Raw genomic sequence first — 18,417 nt, 5'->3', positions numbered from 1 at the left:
TATTGGATTTCGTGCTGGCTACTCTACATATGTTCTTACTTAATCATAACAACCTTGTGAAAGAGGGATTTTCCCTTAAATTTGGATGCTGAGGGTAATGAATTTGCCCAAGGTCACACAGCTAGTAAGTGACACAAGATGATGAATTTAAATTGCAGTCTTTTCTAAAGCTAAAGCACTGACTTGTTTCATATATTAGTTATTCAGAATTTCTCTTGGTTAGTCGCAGATCATTAAGATATAGTAGAAGGTTTCTCAGCATCAGTACTTTTAACATTTGGGGCTGGATTATTCTTTATTGTGGGAGGCTGTCCTCTGCATTGTAGGAGGTTTAGCAGCATCCTTGGCCTTTACCTACTAGATAGAGATGCATTCCCCTCACAGTTGCTGCAACCAAAAATGTCTCCAGACATTGCCATATGTCCCCTAGGGGGAATCTCCTCCCATTTAAAACCATTGATAAGTTATTTCATAATTTGCTGTCCTTGATTTTGCTGTTTCTTTAATATTACATCTCACAAGGAACTGGCAGTGGCTTCCAACCATCTTTTTCTTTCAACAGTTATAATAGTACTGCCTGGTTCTAGTGATCTTGAATCACGCCTTTCTCACATTGCTTCTCTCCTCTTTTGCCTTGTATTTTTGCTTTTGTCTGTGATTCCCTTAAATCAAACTGGGGAACTTTTTACCCAGGTATCGATTCAGCAGGCATTCAGATCTCTGAGATTGTAACCATTAGTGCTAGCGAAAAGAAGACATTTTACCTTCTATTTATAATAGAGAGGGGAAATGCATGTAAATATTTAGCAAGCTGGGAATTCACTGGCTTCCAGGCTCCACAGAGTTAATCTTCAGGGTACTATTGATTGACATGCTGGAGGATGTTAATGTGCCATTCTTTTGGGGAACGGGGGAGGAGAGTGGAAATTGCAGTTTCTCTACTAATTGAGCTTTAGGTGTCATTTATAACAATTTCATGTTGTCTAGACAGAGAGAAATGGTCGAGAAATTATTCCAGTGGAGTCAAATGCTGAGTCCAAAAGGAATTAAGATTGCTGAAGTCAAGATCAGAATGAAAGGGCAAGTAGTATACTCCCAGAGGTGAATCAAAGTCAAAGGTCACTAAGAGAAGCAGTTCAGAATGAACCCAGGATATAAGAAAAGCCATTGTACTTAGAGTTTTGTATTAGCTCAAGGTCTAATAGTGGATTGTTTGAGGGCCTAGCTGGAGTCTGTCCTCTTGTCTATTTCTGTAGACTGCAGAAACCTCATTACTTGAACAGACATGAGTCAGGAAGGCCGCCTCTTTGCCTCCGGTTAATAAATGCCCCAGCCCACTGTGCATTCCTTTTTTCTCATTTTTGTAAGGCTTCACTTACTAACTCTTTGCCCTCTTGATGTTGGCCCTAAGGTTTTGCTTCATATTATATAGTGTTTGCAACATACCAGTGTGAGTAGCCTTTAACTTAAGAGCAAGTGGTCTTCGTCAATGGTTTTTAAAATTTCAGGTCAGGAATGTGAATGTGAAAAATCGTCTAAGAGGAAGTATACAGGTTATTGAAGCAATAAATGATTCTACCAATATATTCTTTGTAGAACTAGTGGTTCTAGAAATAGATATTTTGAAATTATCTATTATTCTGAATAAAATTAGCTGAGAATTTGGGATTATTGAATTCTATAAATATCTTCTTAATTTTGGAGGAAATCAATCATTTAGGATGCACTAGTTCTTAATTAAAGGTTAAACCTGTATATCATAGCTGCTGTTTGTGAGGGTATACATGCATGTGGTATCAGAACTAGCTGTGGAACTTGTTATCATTGATATACCCATCTTTAGATGAAAAGCCTCTGATGTAAATTCCTAGTAAAAAAAAAAAAAAGTCGTTGGTCTATGAGCAGACCTCCCAGTTCTTCCAGAGAAAATGGATTCAGAGACAGAGCAAACATGTCCATTTAGATCACCTTAGGCCTTTGAATTCAAATGCTGACAAAAGTGAGTTTTTATTATAGAATAAAGTTTTATAAATGTAGCGTGTAATACGTTGAGGATATACAAGAGCTAAGCATAGTACCAACCAGTCATTTTACAGTTGTATTAAAAATAACCACCCTCTTAGCTGTGACATTAATAGAATCTGCCCTTTCCCCCCTGGTGGGGGCTCTAGGTTCTGTGTTTAGCCATTTATATCTATTTTAGTTATAAAGAAGTCCAAGTGAAAATCAGGTGATCGTGGAACCAGTAGGGACTTGGGGGGTGGGCAGTTGTGGGGACAGTGTATCTGGTTTGAGAACTGACTTTAAGGTTCCCGTGGAGCTGGGGCTACCTCGCCAGCACCCGCCATTAGAGATTAATCAGCCAGCAGCAAAAAAGTGCATTCTGGTGTCCTTGCAAAGAAGGACCAGCCCTTCTGTTCCAGCCTTTATCACCTTTGTGCTTCTATCCTTATCTCCCCCCCACCCCCCGCACCCCCCCTCCCGGCTGGATTCTGCTGGATTCAGACTGGAATGACCCAGTCTGTTTCTGAGTTCTAGTTCTGCTAATCAAGCTCTCTAGTCACGTTTGCTCCGCTGTGGTACCAAACAGTTGAGATTATAAAGAAGTCCCCCTTCCTCGCGTGTCAGTGCAAATACTGACTGCCACCCAACTCCCTGCCAAGTGCCCTTAGCCCAAGTTCGTCCCCGGTGTCGTGCTGCTCTGCATGAGTTACGAGGTGCTTTTCCCGGAACCCTCATCTTACTTGGACCCAAGAGAGGTGACAGCTTTGGCCGGGGCTCTTGGTTTCCAATGGGTCTGTACTGGTTTGGGTGCTTTAAAATACATTTTGTAGTTCAATGGTGCTTATGGGGAAGATGGGGATAGAACTTCAGAGTGAGACTTGGGTGGATGAGACAGTTAAACGTTAAACATTAGTCTTTTTTTCTTTTTTTTTTTTTTTTGCTTTGTTATTGTTACTGCTTTCATTGTCTTCATGTTAAAATGCCAAAAATGATCTAGTTGTTGCTTTTTCCCCTGCTCGTCTCCCGTTCCTCCTTACAGTGGCTTCTGCCTTTTCAGGGCCTGTAAGAGTCTGTCCTGGCCAGTACCAAGGCCTGCGTGAGGAGACCAGCCTGCATCCTTCTAAGGTTTAGTCTGACTTCATGCTCATCTCTGGTTCCTGTGTTCAATCAGTAGTCCAAGGGAGAAGCTTCTGCTACTTCAGAGCTTCTGCTATACTAACTTAATTTGTCTAAATTACCCCAAAACTACCGTCTCTCACTCAAGCTTCTATATGTGCAACTCATCAGTTTTCCTGGCCAAGAGTCTTCCCTGTAATGGGGTTAGGCATGTATGCTCCTTGAACCCAAACAGCCTCCCTTGGTTCGTGCAGTCACAGAGAGCAAGCCTGGGTCCTGGCCTTTGTAGGAGCTGCCCTTGGTAAAGCAGGGCCTCAGTTTTCCAATGGACTCCTCTGAAACCCACAGCCAGCCTTTTCTAGAACCCCTTGCCAGGGACTGGAGCAGGAAAGGGATGTATCTTCCAAATGAAGACTGCCCTCTTCTCTCCCACAATCACTCCTTTTGGCTTAGAGTTTTAAATTGAACTTCCTAATGGGGAAAATCTTTTAGAACAGGAGTTGAGGGTGGTGGTCCTGCACTCCAAGAGAAAGGGGCAGAGAGACCTGAGCTGGGAGTGCTTTGTGCTGACCCTTGGGGCATCTTCCATCTCAGGAAGGAGAATATGGAAGAAGAGGCTTAGAGTGAAGAGGGCTCCAAGGAGAGGTTGTGATTTGGTCGAAGGTGTCTGGTTTTGTGCTATAATTGTCTTATTTTATACGTATATAAACATTTTAAATAAACAACATCATTGTTACTCTGAAAAAATTAAAATAAATAAATAACCACCCACCAAACAATTAGCAGAGGTTCAGATATTCCCAAAGGGATCTGGCTGACTTTTCAGGCGAGACTTTTGTTCCTTTAGATACACAGTTGCATATCGTGTATGAATTCTGTTTCCAACATCTTCCCTTTTGGTGTCTGTGATTATGATGTGCTCTGATGTTTTACCAACTGTAGCTTACCACACAGAGGTATTGAGGGATACATTAATGCTATTATTTTATTTTAAAGCCTTTTTTAATAGATATTTTAAAGCCTTTCTAATGAAAAGGCATTGTTTTGAGCCCCATGAATTGTTTATGCTTGATGATAGTAAAATAAAGCCAGTCCACACAGTGGGTGCTGTGAGTTCTTTCTGTAGTGTATTTGGTTTTTACCTGAGGTTAGCCTTTTAGCAGTGCCACCTTGCCTTGGTCTGTCTCTTAGCAGGGGCAGGAATTGCCTGCCAGGCTCTGCTGGCAATTGCATCATGTGCCACAAGTGCACCCCTAAACTGGGGGGGGGGACCCTGCAGCGATCAGATGAGTACCTATCGTTGGATAACTTAAACGATAATTACTAGTGTGTGAAATGGGGAGGCTTGGATGCCTCCGCTTTAAAACAGAGATGTCAATTTGGAAATCATAATAGAGGTGTCATTTCAGAACACACAATTATTTTTTTACAAAGAATAAGGGCTTGTCATCTCCCAGCCCAGGCATGCGCCAAGGCAGAGATCTGGGGCTTGCCGAGCAGGATTCAGAAATGAAGAGGGCAAGAGGGCATCCAGATTTCTTTGGCCTCCTGCCCCTTCGTCTCTCTGGAAACATTGCCCTCTTTCTCCTATGAGGTCTGTTTTGGCAATATGCTGTCCAGGACCATTAGTGGTCACTTCTGAGGCAAGTAGCCAGTCTCTGACTTTATGATTTAACAAGCCTCTCAGGGACCAGGCCGTGCTGCATTTATCAGGACCACTGTGTCAGCACTTGAACTTGAGCAACTTAAGTGACCAGAGGGATGAAGGGTGACGTAAGCAGTTCTGTAAACCTTGTTCCTTCAGGAATTTTAGTGTGAGTGTTTCCACATCAAGCAGCCTTTAAATGTCATAGGGTCAATAAAGGGCAATCAGATATGTCTTTTTGCTTATTCTTCCAAATTTACTTAGGCCTGCTGATTTATTCTCTTAGATGTTCACTGGTCTCCAATTACATGTTACTTAGGATGTGAGTGTTAATGGGGATGAAAAGATGACTTGGACCCAGTACCTGCTTTCACGTAGCTTATAGTCTAGTAGCAGAGACAAGACATACTTACAAGTAACTGCAGTATAAGGTGACTTGGGAGAAGGCCTTTTAAAAGAGGTTTCAGGTGTTACGGGGTATCGAGGAAGAGGGTGAACTTCTGCCTGGCAGAGTCAGGTAATGGAGCTTTGAAGGATTTTTACAGGCAGAGATGGGGAAGAACTTTCCAGAAAGACGAAATGGCCAAGCAAAATATATAGATGAGATAGTGGGGGTGTGTTTAGTTTAGCTAGAACAATGGTTCTCAAAGAGTGGCCTGGGATTCTTGAAGTCAAAACCGTTTTTGTAATAATGCTCAAATGTTCTTTGTCTTTTTCACTCTCATTCTTTCATGATTGTTCAGTAGAGTTTTCTAGAGGCTACATGACCTGTAATGAGGTTATCAGTCTGATGGCTAATGAACTGTATGCTTGTGTATTAAAATGTTCTCAGTTTTAATTTCAAATACAGTAAATATTGATAGATAAAACCCAATAAACAAAAGCTCCTTGGGGTCCTCAATAATTTTTGAGTGTTAAAGGAGTTCCAAGACCAAAAAGTTTGAAAATCACTGGACTCGAGAAATTTGGCTCCACGGCCTTGGATGTCAAACTGACGGATTGGATTTTATTTCCCAGGCAGAAGGGTGCTATTAGTTTAGGTTTGGCTTCCCTGAACTGAAATAGCAGATGTCACCCAGATGGGGCAACAGTAGCATTTTAGTTTCTAGGAGCCAAGCTTTCCAGATTAGTATAAGTCACAGAGTTCTGGCGGTTGTTTCCAATGATTGGAGAAGGTCTGAACATGTTTGTTGGCTTTAGGATATTGATTTTCTCTGTGATCTGACAACTAGTTAAAAGAATATCTTCAGGATATAATTGTTTAGTAAGGAAGAATTGTAATTGGCTTATTTATTCTGTATAGATCAGTACCCAAACTTTCTGCTTCTCAACTTGATAGTCATTGAATTTGAAACAACAGTTTATTTTTATTTTTTTGGATGACCCATCTCATTTGCCCTGACAACTTTGTTCTTTTCCAGAGCTTGCTTCTACTATTTTTTATTGTTTTTCTAGTCATCAAAGGATATTCAAAGTATTAATTAGAGAAGGAAGAAATTGTTATATTCATTTAAAATTTTAGGAATTTTACAGCTTGAATTTTGTTCCTAATGACTTATGATTTTAGCAGAGCTTACTAATCATTTTTGATAACTCACTGTAGTGTGTAATACGTTGATTATAGTTTTTTTTGTTCTATTCTTTATTAACTCTATTGTTCAAGGAATTTTATGTAAGCAAATATTTTAGAGTGGAGTTGGGCCAATTTTTCTGTAAAGGGCCAGGTAGTAAATGTTTTAGGCCTGTCTCTATCAGCATTACCTGGCTTTGACTTGTTAACTCCAAAGCAGCAGTAAATGAATGGATGTGGCTGTCTTTGGAAAAAAACTATAAAAATAGGGAGCTGGCCCAGGGCCTGTAGTTTACCAAACCTCTTAGAGCAGCAGTCCCCGACCTTTTTGGCACCAGGGACCAGTGCCAGTTCCTATGAGAATCTTATGCCTGATAATCTGAGGTGGAGCTAAGGTAGTGATGCTAGTGCTAGGGAGCAGCTGCAAATACAGATGAAGCTTCGCTAGCTTGCCTGTTGCTCACCTCCTGCTATGCAGCCCAGTTCCTAACAGGCCACAGACAAGTACTTACAAAGAAATCCTTTTTAAGAAGTAATTCTTTTAAAAATGAATAGTTTTCATTTTCATTTCAGTTGTTTACTTTAGATTTTGATTTTCGGATGTTTTTAATTTTAAAATAATTTTAGACTTGTAGAAAAGTTGCAAAAACAGTGCAAAGAATTCCCATGTACTCTTCATTCATGTTCCCTAAAATATTAACATTGTACCACATTTGCTTTATCATTCTCTTTTTTGTGCTCTCTATATACGAATATGGTTATACACTTATGTTTATGGTTTTATATTTATGGTTTTTATATTTGTGGTTATTATATTTTCTTAAATATTGAATTTTCTTATAGTAATGTGTAGTTTGATAGAACAGTGGACTCCAGACTTAAAAATAATACCTCTGTTAATAAAAGGCTTTTGAGCAGTGTGTGTGTGTGTGTGTGTGTGTGTGTGTGTGTGTGTGTGTTATACACATTATGGTTATACATTATATATCAAAAGTTCTAATATTTTCTTCCTGCTCTCCAGTGGATCAAAATAGCACAACCCCTGGTGTACCTTATTTGGACACACCTGATATAGAGAATGACCCAGGTAAATTTGTGAAGAAAAGGTTTGTTTTTATTTTTGTTTTTTTTTTTTCCTGTCAGAGTATCTGTGACTCTTTAAAACATTTCTAAATTGAGATTGTAGGTTAAAATGAAATGTTAGATGCAAACTTGAACAAGCTTGTCTGAGCCCTTCCGAAGTCCCACCTGATTTTGCATTATCAATCTGGAAGATAGATTGTTAAGTCAAAATTATGATGGCCAGAGCAGAAGGTGCTCTCCTGCCCTTCAGCCCATTTTCTCGTGTCATTTTCCATTGACGGCTCTTGCAAAAAGCTAACTGTAGGAGAGAAAGATCTTTATTTGGTGTTCTTAGGAGTGGTGCTACTATTTACATGTCTAGTAACTCTAGTTCTTTATTCAACACCAGTTGGAGAACTCTTATTTTTTTCCTTCAGATAGTACTTGTAACCGCAGAGAACTTAATGTTTCATGAGTGATATGTGTATATAGGGGACGTTATTCATAGTAATTGGCTCTCTTGATTTTGTGTATTAGCAGTTAAAATGCTTCATATATATGACTTGCCAGCCCACTGTATTGCCTGTGGAGCAAATGATACCAACAGATCTGTAGTAAGTAGGCACAGGGGATGCATGTTCCAAAAGAAACTCATCAGAGACTCCCCAGAGACAAAGCTTAACATTTTGGTTTTACTCTGATTTAAAGAAGTCCTCTAAAAAGATAGGAAGTTAGGGCAGGAAGTAGAATTTGCAGGATTATAAAATGGAATCATTAAAATTGAAATTATCTAATCCAGCTTTTCTAGTTAAGAAATCTCCTTTACAGGAGTCATCTCATCTCTCTGAATACTGCCACTGACTGCCGTGGCATAATAAAGGGTCATATTGGCTTCCTAACTTAGCAGGATTGCTTTACAGGTAGAAGTACTTAGGAAGGATATATGTTGATCACTCTGGAGGATGCTCCTTGCCAAAGGGCCTCTGATTACCAAGCAGCCATTTGTGAGATAACATGGCAGGGCTCAGTGAGGTTCATGACTAACTCCAGAGTCCTTTGGAATGGAACAATCTTCTGGGTGTTCTAGGGCAGTCAACTGCTCCCAGGTCTTGCTTCCATTCTTCAACTCCCACCCAATTCCTTAGAAGTAATTTATTAGTAATGAATAACTATTATATAAGATGGCACAAGTGTCCTGAATACTCTTCTCAAAATTTCACTTTTCTTCTTTTCTCCAGTCTATGTACCTGTCACTACCCCTTCCCCTTTTTCTCTCTCAAACATTCTGTATTTCAAGACTCAAGACATACCATTGTTTACCCCAATGAAAGAAGAAAATCCTGTCAATTAAACTGTGTCACACTATTAAATGCATCCCACATTTTATAGGCAGAAGTACTTAGTAAAATGTGTGTGTGGTGGGGGGGGTGTCTTAGAATTGATGAGATAAAACAATATTTCTGTTGCTGTACACAGTGATATCATTGAAAATTTAGGTCTTCTGCTAGAGAAATATATTTTACTGCTTTCTTCTTTTCCTCATTGGTTACATTGTATTCTCTCCCTTCAGCGGTAGGACTGGTTTAAAGTGTTTTAAGTGAAGAGATTATATACCCTGTCTAGATAGGAAACATAATTTAACAGTTGGTTGTCATGGGAGAGTAGCAAGGTTGATGGAGCCTCTGCTATACCTCTTCTCCAGGCTGTTAGGAGAAATGCTTAGGCGACCCAGTTGCCGGGATAAAGTGACTGCACATGACTATACGTAAAGCCAGCTGGTTTTAATAAACGTGAATTGAATTAACTCAATTGGAAAAGATTGGTAGCTGCTGTCCTTGTTCTGCAGATCTGTTTTACAGGAGAGGCTGGCAGGGAGCTGCAGGCCTTTCCCTGGGGGAGCTGGGCAACATGCTGTCTGAGGGGAACGATATGCATTTCTTCCTGAGGCCAGTAGAAATGTGTGCCACGGCAGGAGCTTGTCTGGCTGCCGAGGCACATTTGAGTGGGGAAGCAGTGCGGTAGACACGGCAAACTGGGGAGCCCCTGGGCCACATTTATCAGATGTGTTTTTAGCTGGCCCTTGTACAAAAAGGCAAAAAAAAAAAAGTTTTAGCAAAAATTTAACAGATTTCATGCAAAAGTCCAGATTTCTGGCTACCCTTAAAAAATAGGGCGATCCAGAAATACTGAGCCCACATGCTAGTTTAGACTTACAGTGGATACATATGCGCTTTTTACCTGCCTGGAGCCTGGAAGGTCCTGCAGTATAGTATAGTGGTTTGAAGCATTTTGGAGTTGACAGACCTTCACTGGAGGCCTGGTGCTGTCACTTAAGAGCTTTGTGCCACACAGCCCAGTGTTCTCATGTGTGTATAGTAATGGCTACTTTTCCAGGTTGTGGTGAGGTTTAAATAGAGAAATATATGTGAAGTGCTTAGTATTTGCCTGGCATCAAAAAAAGGTGCTCAGTAAAATGTGTGTGTATTATATATGATCAGTTGAACTTATGATTGGGCTAGATTACATATAATGAAAGATTTTTGTCAGTTATTAAGAGAGCCCCAGGAGTACTCTTTCTTACCAAAAAACGGTGTGGGCAGAGTAGAATGAGTAGAAGGGGATGTAGATTAGGATGACACGGAAGAACTGAATACCAAGATAAATGTTGGCACTACATGATAATCTCAGTGTTTGCTTAATTTTCCCCTCTTGTGTCGATCCCAACCTCCTATTTGTCTACCGGAGGTACTGCAAATAGAAATAAGATCATGTGTCTGAAGCACTTGTTCATTTCTCACTGAAGAGCAGTATTCAACATAATACAGTGGCCCTATCCAGTATGGGAGCTCAGTAGCTCTTTACTTATTTATGTCTCTAAATACTTGGCTTGTAGGAAGGGCGCGATCCCAGATAACAAGTGTTAGCTAGTTGCAAAGGGGGATGTTATTTATCTTTCCCCCATTTTTCCTTATGAATGACCTCTGAGTTGGTAATTGACAGGGATTATTGCCATTTTTTTAATCTCTGCTAGGAGGCTGCTGGAATCTTCCCTCATTTCATTATCCCGTTATGATGGAGCAGGATCCAGAGAGCACCCAATTTACCCAGACCCAGCGAGGTAAGGCCGAAGTGAGAAATGGCACTAGGTGGGGGGGAGGGGCTGCCCTTGGGGAGCCACGCTGTTGGAAGCCCCATTCTGTGCCTCTCTGGTCCTGGTGCTCTTTTACTCTTCAGTTACAGTTTTGAGACAGGTGGTTCAGGTGATTGGGAAGTGTTGCAGGTAAGTGAACAGAACCTCTGGTGACAGAGGGTTATGACTGAGCTCTGTCTTTTGGGGCTCATTTCTGTAAATGGGGCACTAGAGGAGGGACCTGAGGAGGTCACTATCAGAGTTATAGGATATATTCCTTTTCTTTGATCAGAGAGGTTGTTTCCATTCAGATGGACAGCCAAAAGAGAAACAAAAGTTTTTATTAATAGGGAAGTTACAATTTCAAACAAACAAACAAAAATCCTTCTTGCTCTCATGTGGGAGAGAACTTAGAATATCAAAAGGCAGAAATCAAGCTCAGATGGTAAATAGTCGGAGACTATATGAAGGAAGAGATGACTGACAAAATGGTAACTGAATAAACTGGCGTTTTATTAAAGTGTTTGCCTTACACTTATTAGAAGACATTTGAAAATTCTTAAAGAGATAAAAAATTTCAGATGAGTTCAAGGCCCGCCCTTACCTGATACTGATAACTGAGTACCAAATTTGGAGTGTTGAGTCGATTTGTAATATTATAGTGAGAGAAGCCCTTTGGGGTTGTCACAGCCAGACTTAGTGATTGTTATGATCTCAAAAGGGAATAATAACAACCTGTGCATTTATTTAATCAATGCCAGAGTACATTGTGAGGTTTTGCCAAAAGAAAAGGGTTCCAGTGGTAGGGTTGGCTAGTTAATTAGGTCAGATGAAGCTAAGTGAGCTTTGCTCTAGATTAAGAATTTCAAGTCTGGAAAAACCTTTAGACAAAGTTATTAACAAAGATATTGAATGATTTTGTTGTTGCCACACTTACGTGTCATGATACCGACCATTCTTTCTGAGATATTAGTGAAAAGATTCTTACTTCCTTTTTCATAACCCAGAAATGACAAATCCAAGGATTAAGGGACATGGGGATTAATGATTTTAAAACAGGTAGATGATTTAGATGATGACTGAAGCAAGGAAGTTTATGTTTGTCTCTAATCATATTTGAAAGTAATAAGCCCTAAATAGAAACAGGAAAATTTTTCGCATGGATCAAATACTCTGAAACATTGAAAGAGATAACTTCTTACAGTTTCTTTTTGACAGCAGTAGGAATCTCATCCCCAGAATTTTTTAACCTGACAAAATTTAACAGTGATTCTTAAAGACCATTTTGTCCTCCTTTCATGTAATAAACCTGTTATTTATTTCTACTCAGATCTCTTTATCACAGAAAGTGTCACACTTTGTGGTGTTGGTATTTTCACATTTTCCCTTTGAACACAAAAGAGGGTTTTTTTTGGAGGGGAAAGTATTCTTCCTTGAAGAATACTTGAGGATTTATTTAAACATCTAAAAATTTCACTTGGAACACTTAAGAGTGTGATAGTTACCCAGTTCTTCAGTAGGAGGATGATGGTTACTGCATTACTGGGGGTTTAATTTTTTTCTCTCTCAGACTTCACCCTACACAATATGTATGGGTCAGAGCCTTTGTGAGACATTTCTACATTCAGATCCTTAGCTTCCTTCTGGATACCTAAAAAGATGAGACTATGGATGTACTTGTATTTAATAATCGTGCCATGATTTTTTTTTGTTTTTAAATAATTGATGCATAGTTTTGTAGTTTAGGGAATTCCTGTCCTATAGTGAAATTAAATGGGGTTATCTAATGCTGAAATTGTGCCCCTACATAAAAAAGCAATCTTTATTATTGTCAACATCAACATTATTTCTGCCTGTATCACCAATAATATTATGATTTTCTCTTTAGTTAAAGTAGATGATGAACTGAGCAATGAGTGTACTTATGGTCCCTTTTCACAACCATTTCAAAAAAAAGAATCTTCATTCTCCTCTTAACTTTTTTTTACGTCCTTTTCTAGTCTGATTGACTTGAAAATTTAACCAATTGTTGATTTCTGCTGGAAGGTTTCTTTATATTGGATATAGATATAGGATATAGATATTTATAGTAGATATAGGAACAACTCAAGAGTATTGACTTCTTCTGTCTATTGAAAGTTATCCTTGCAAAATGCATGGGAACAGGGGCCCAAATGGATAATGAAAGTTCTACAAGTTGAGACTTTTAATAATCATTCTTGTATTCTCATGATCTTGGCCAAGGCATCTGTGCATCCACCTGCTGCATAAAGATAGCTATATAAAGATGAGTTGGACTCAGGGGTGCCAAATGCAGCATATTGTTCTGTAACACAGACTTTTGAGTTCCAAAGATTGTCATCTGGCCTGCTCGGGAATTCCATCTGATGGTTGGCGAGAAAGACACCACCTCTGAGGTCAGGTATTTCAGAGAGGTATCCATAGTTCCTGTAGCAGTTGACTGTAGATCTCCTTTGGCCTGAGTTAGTAGATTTACTGAGGATTGGCCCAGAGACTTTGTCCAGGGGTAATGAAAGGTCAGTCACAAGATGTTTGTAAATGCTTTTCCTACCATTTGGATATTACTATTTTTATTTCTGTTTTCAATCAGTTTTTCCAGATTTCCATTTTAAAAAATGATATCTGCTTTTTTTTCTTTTATATTTAAACATTATAGAAATTAAGGTCCCAAGGAATCTTTATTAGGATTGCTGTGTTTCTTTTAGTTTTTTTATTCTAATTACAAAAATATGTTTTTATATACATTTTGGTATATACATACCATTATTCAAATCCCCTCCTTTCCCCCCACATTATTTTAGAGGGTTTTCTTTGTGCATATAATAGGGATAATTTATTTTTTTTAATAGCTACAGTAATATTTCTTTGTATGGATATGGTTTAATTTGTTGGTGGGCATTTGGGGTGTTTCCCAGTTTTTTACTAATTCTGTCTACATATCTATGTATGTGCGTGTATATATATCTTTGTATCCTTGCCTGTTTCTGTAGGGAAAAATTTCTAGTGGAATTGTTAAGTCAAAGTGTGTGCCTCAGGCAGGTTAAAGTCTGGAAATTTCTTAGTAATCCACTTTATATATACACATTCTTCTGTTATTGTTCTTCTCTCACTCAGTTAACAGCCTCAAATTATGTAATAGCGTTGTGAAGATGGAGGAAAAACTTGACAAAGAAGGGAATGTGACAAGCTGTGTGGGACACTAGACATTTTCATGGAGTATGAAGACCTAAGCCATAGTGGGAAAAATATAGGTCTAGACTATTTATTAAGAGTAGACATAGTAAGGGAGAAGATAAAGGAATGACGGTTGCCTTCTATATTGCTCAGTCCCCTTATAGCCTCTGATGCTATTTTGTAAGAAATAGAAAAATCTCTTTTTTTTCTTTCAGATTTTCTGTTCTCCCAAGTATATTTTGCTCTGTCTCTATTCTGAATGTTTTCTCTGTATTACAAATATCTATGAATAATTTGTAAAGGAGAGATAAGAGGTTCAAAGAGATCATTTTAAGGAGCTAGGGCAAATTTGGAGCGTGTCATTTGTTAGGGAAGAAAGGAATCCTGGTGAAGATGATGCCTGTAGACCCTTCTTTAGTGTCTCACTCAGGTTTACCCTCCTGGCCGCCTTTCTCATCTATAAAGTGAAAGGAGAGGTGACATGTAGATGAAGGCGGTGGTCCCTTGCATTTCTTATGTTTTGAGTATGGATGATTGAGGTAAAGCCATGAATCTGTAAAGGGCACCCTGAGAAGCTAAAAGGGGTCCCTGAAGAAACTAAAAAGAAAGGTCCAGTGTTTTCTTCAGAGGGTGCCGCTGTTGATCAGACAATGACTGATTAAACAGTCTCTTTGCCTTATCTCAAAACAGAAATAATGGTGGTAGTCTCATAAGCATAGTGTGCAATACAAACCTCCTGGTGAGTTAAATGCCCTTTATTTCTCATGTCTCCGGAGTTTGCCTCAGCAGGGAGATGCCATGGGAGAACTGGATTTATTGTCTCACAGTTTTCCCCACATTAGTGCTAGTTTGTGTTTGTCCATCTCTGTCTCTCTCAGATTATCTCCTGCTGCATACTACGCCCAGAGGATGATCCAGTATCTCTCACGGAGAGACAGTATTCGCCAGCGCTCCATGCGCTACCAACAGAACCGTCTTCGTTCTTCCACCTCCTCCTCTTCCTCAGACAACCAGGGTCCATCAGTAGAGGGAACCGACTTGGAATTTGAGGACTTCGAGTAAGTACACACTCAGCTTGCTGTCTTCCCTCTCCTCCCAAGCTGCGAGTGCTTCCGAAGTGGCCTCTGTTTGAGCAGCAGTGATTGACATTCTTGCTTCAAACCCTTCAGTTATTATTTACGAGTAATAGGATGGGGTGAGGGGCAGAGGGTTAATATGCCCAGGGCACTCCCACCTCTGCCAGTTGCATTGCTGATTCACTGGAGCCTGTGGAAGGAGACAGCCCATTGGGCCCCAGGCCAGACTGGGAGAAGATGGCTGCCACTGTTCAGGCAACATTTTTATTTCCCTTTTGCATGAACAGTGACTATGGAAATGCATCGGATGCACTGTCTTCCCAACATCAAGGAGGCAGAAGAGTTGGTGTTTTCTCTCTCTTAAGCAGAATAGGTATAGAGATATTAAAAGTAAAGAAAATACTTTAGGATTTCCCTAAAATGCAGATTCTCTTAGTACCTTTGGTCACACTGATCCTTTGAGGTCTTACTCCCTTTGCTTAAACTTTCTTATTCTCCCTCCACTCCCAGTAAGGATCCTTTGAAAGTTGCCTGTCAAATTGATGTAGTGGTTTGAGAAGTGATTGCTTCCTCTTGTCTTTGGAGTGGTTGGTTGGGTGATGTGGGTGAGCTAAAAGAGCACGGTCAACCCCAGGCTCCAGAATTCAGGCTCCCCAACCTGACTGCTGGGTTTTGCCTTCTCTTACCTGCTGCTCCTGACCTTTTTAGCCATTCGTTGTGTTTCTTTTCATTCTGAAACTGAGCTTTTCTAGTTTGTATCAAATTGGACATTTGGCTCTTGTTTTGATTCCTATATTTTTATATTCTCAAACATGTAAAACAGGAGCGAGAGAAAGAGTCTTTTTTTTTTCCCCTTCTTTTTTTGCTGGCAGCATTGGAATAGGACAGCCTGTCAGTCATTTTCCTTTTTTCCCCCTCCATCTCGACATAGCCTGGTCAGATCTGGGATCTTAGGAGTTCTTGCTTCCTCTCAGCCTTCCTCTTACGTGAGATGAATGGATATTTCCTCAGGAGCCATCGTACAACAGAGCTTTTTGATGTGTTTGAGAAATCTCTTTGCCAGAGAAGACTAAAAAGGCGGGAACAACCTTTGTACCAATAGGCTTTCCTGATGCGATCCTTAAACACACTAGCAACTGTGTACTTGGAAGCAGAAGGAAGACTAAATGGGAGGTTCATTTGTCTGAGGAAGATGTAAATGTGAAAGAGATGCAGGAATGTCCTGAAGCATTGTGATGTGGCAGATGGAGCAGGGGTGGTGGTCCTCTATCTCTGACTCTCAGCATGCGTCATTCTCCCTTTCGTCCACTCTAGGGAAAGGTGGGTGCGAAGGGGAAGAGAGTCCCCACTCCCTTAGCCAGACAGACACCTGTGGTGAAATATGTTCCCTTGTAGATATGACTATTTTTTTCAGCCCTGGGATCTATTCAAGGAAGCAGTTTCAATGTAAATGCCGAGGCTGCTAGGACTTAGTGCTGCCGAAAAGCCTCAGTAACCCTGTGGAGCTCTGGGAGTTGGTACAGGTTGCCTAGCCCCTCTCCTTGCATGTTTGGAAGGCTGTGTTATCTCTTTGCAGTGGTGGGACCAGGACTCGTGCCTTTGAGCTGTATCTTGCCTCGTGACTTGTCCTTCACAATGGAGTTCTGGGTTAGTTTAAAATGTTCTGTTCTCATCTTACCTTCTCTTTTGCTACCACCTCCTCCCTTTCCCCTTCCTTCCCCCTCGATTTTCCTATGTCAGACTGCCTCCTCCTTGTGCTCCCCACAGCCCACCTGTGCTCTCACCTCCCCCCTGGCTTCAGCACGACCTGAATTTACATTGCCTTTACCTTTCCTGCACTGACTTACCATTGTTTTTTCCTAAGGGTCTTATATTGTTCTCTGGATAGTAACAATGGGCTCATGCAGACTGTAATCTTGTTTTTAATAGTATCTGTGAATTAGTCACTTCAATATTAGTAGTCCAGGTCTTCTGGTGAAGCATGTTGCTTTACCTTCTGTTCATTCTTTCTCTGCACCCTTCCCTTCCCTCTCCCCACCGCTGTAAACTGAATGCTCCTTGCGGTTGCTCCTTTCTCTTAATTTCTAGATGCTCCAAGGAAGAAGAGAGTGAGAAATTAAGGAGTGTGCCAGTCCATTTTAATTTCTCTGTCCCAGTTCTTTACCTTCGCTTTAATAGCTAGAAAGAAAGTTAGAGGCATGTTATAGTCATAATTTATAGGTTTTTTTTTCGGGTAAGTTAGACATGTCCTGAAATCCTTCTGATGCACTTAGGGTACCATTTAAAGGAACTGTTCGTTGGGTTTCCTCACCTTCACAGCACATTGTGCTCCTGCCTTTGGCACCCCACTTTGACCTCTTTATTTAGTCCGCTTCCATTTGCTAAGTGATAGATCATTTTGCCACTCTCTAGCTTGTCCCATCCAGGTGTAGAGAGTCCCCAGAAAATGAAGGGAAGCCATTACCCAGATCCCCTCATTTTGGTTCTCTTCCATCCACTGAATGAAAGGTATCAACTGTAATTTTCATATGTATACTAATTTATAATATACAAAATATTTGTAGTATATAGAAATATATTAATATATATAATAAACATTTTAAAATCTTCTTTAATCCTTATATTAACCCAGTGAGATATTTATTTACTCCATCGTGGTATTCTAAATGAGGATACTGACACTTGACCAGAATCAGACATGTCTAAGATTAGAGAACAGGAGCAAGCATATTTAGTGTCTTACAGCTTTCAAAACCTTTATAAATGATGTGCAGCCATATTTGAGCTCTTGCTCCATGAGCTTGCTCTGGAACAAGACTATCTAGATTTATCTCTAGGGAAGATAGCTTTAAGAGTTAGTCAGCATCAGATTAAATTTTCTTTTCTTTTGTGGTCCGGATTCATGACCATTTTCCTAGGCAGGCCTCTTCTCCTGCCATTCACCTCTGTCTACGGCAAGGATTGAGACTGCAGGCTCCGTGTGTTTGTCAAAATGCACAAACAGGACGTCCAGAAACCTGCTGTCAGGTTCCTGAAGCCCTCAGCATCTGTCTTTGCATAAAGATGTTCAGAAGCAGGGTAAAGGTGTGGCTGCCTGTGACACTGCTGTCCTCCTGCTAGAATGTAGATGACAAATAAGCATAAAGAAAATTTCCATTTTTACCATTCCTTTGGAAAGAGGGAGGGAGGTTTTTATGAAGCCCAGGTTAAGTGCTGTGTCCCAGTAGTTGCTAAGGCTTGAAAAAGAGGCGGTGTAAATGACTTTATGACTGCTGTTCCAGCTGTCCTTCCACATATTGTTTCCTCTTCCACATATTGTTATTCTAAATGTAATTATGACACCAGAATCATCTCTAGTTCATGTTCCTGCCCTTCCTGACTTCCAAGGCAAAAGATACCCTGAGCTTGTGACAGACAGAACTAGAGAAGTTTCAGATTAGGTCAGTCACAGATATTTCCACTACACATATCAGCCACTGGGTAATTATAGTCAACTTCTTAAAAATTGTGGCTAGCATGGAAGAGAACAAGTCCTTCATTTACAGTTGTGAAACTGGGCTGTGCTTTGGAAAAATATTTTTGTGAGAATTCTAGTCTTTTAGCCTCAAGGTGAAATTTG

At 40.1% G+C, this 18,417-nt stretch overlaps 1 protein-coding gene across 9 annotated transcripts in view; it reads left to right on the top strand.

The window, feature by feature from the left end:
- The window catches only part of AMBRA1 (autophagy and beclin 1 regulator 1), a 147,658-nt gene that overhangs the window by 43,265 nt on the left and 85,976 nt on the right, over nucleotides 1-18,417 (top strand). For 5 of the 9 annotated variants that reach the window (XM_023528723.1, XM_011356918.2, XM_011356915.2 and 2 more), the window contains 2 exons: nucleotides 10,429-10,515; nucleotides 14,601-14,780. The exons of 1 other annotated variant lie outside the window; for it this stretch is intronic. In XM_023528723.1, the coding sequence (XP_023384491.1) occupies nucleotides 10,429-10,515; nucleotides 14,601-14,780 (267 nt within the window). The remainder of the gene's footprint in view (nucleotides 1-10,428; nucleotides 10,516-14,600; nucleotides 14,781-18,417) is intronic. 3 more of the 9 variants (XM_023528726.1, XM_023528724.1, XM_023528725.1) reach the window with 2 other exon arrangements.

This window comes from Pteropus vampyrus, unplaced genomic scaffold (assembly GCF_000151845.1).
Source record: "Pteropus vampyrus isolate Shadow unplaced genomic scaffold, Pvam_2.0 Scaffold31, whole genome shotgun sequence".
Lineage (NCBI taxonomy): Eukaryota > Metazoa > Chordata > Mammalia > Chiroptera > Pteropodidae > Pteropus > Pteropus vampyrus.
This window is presented reverse-complemented; position numbering and strand designations above follow the sequence as displayed.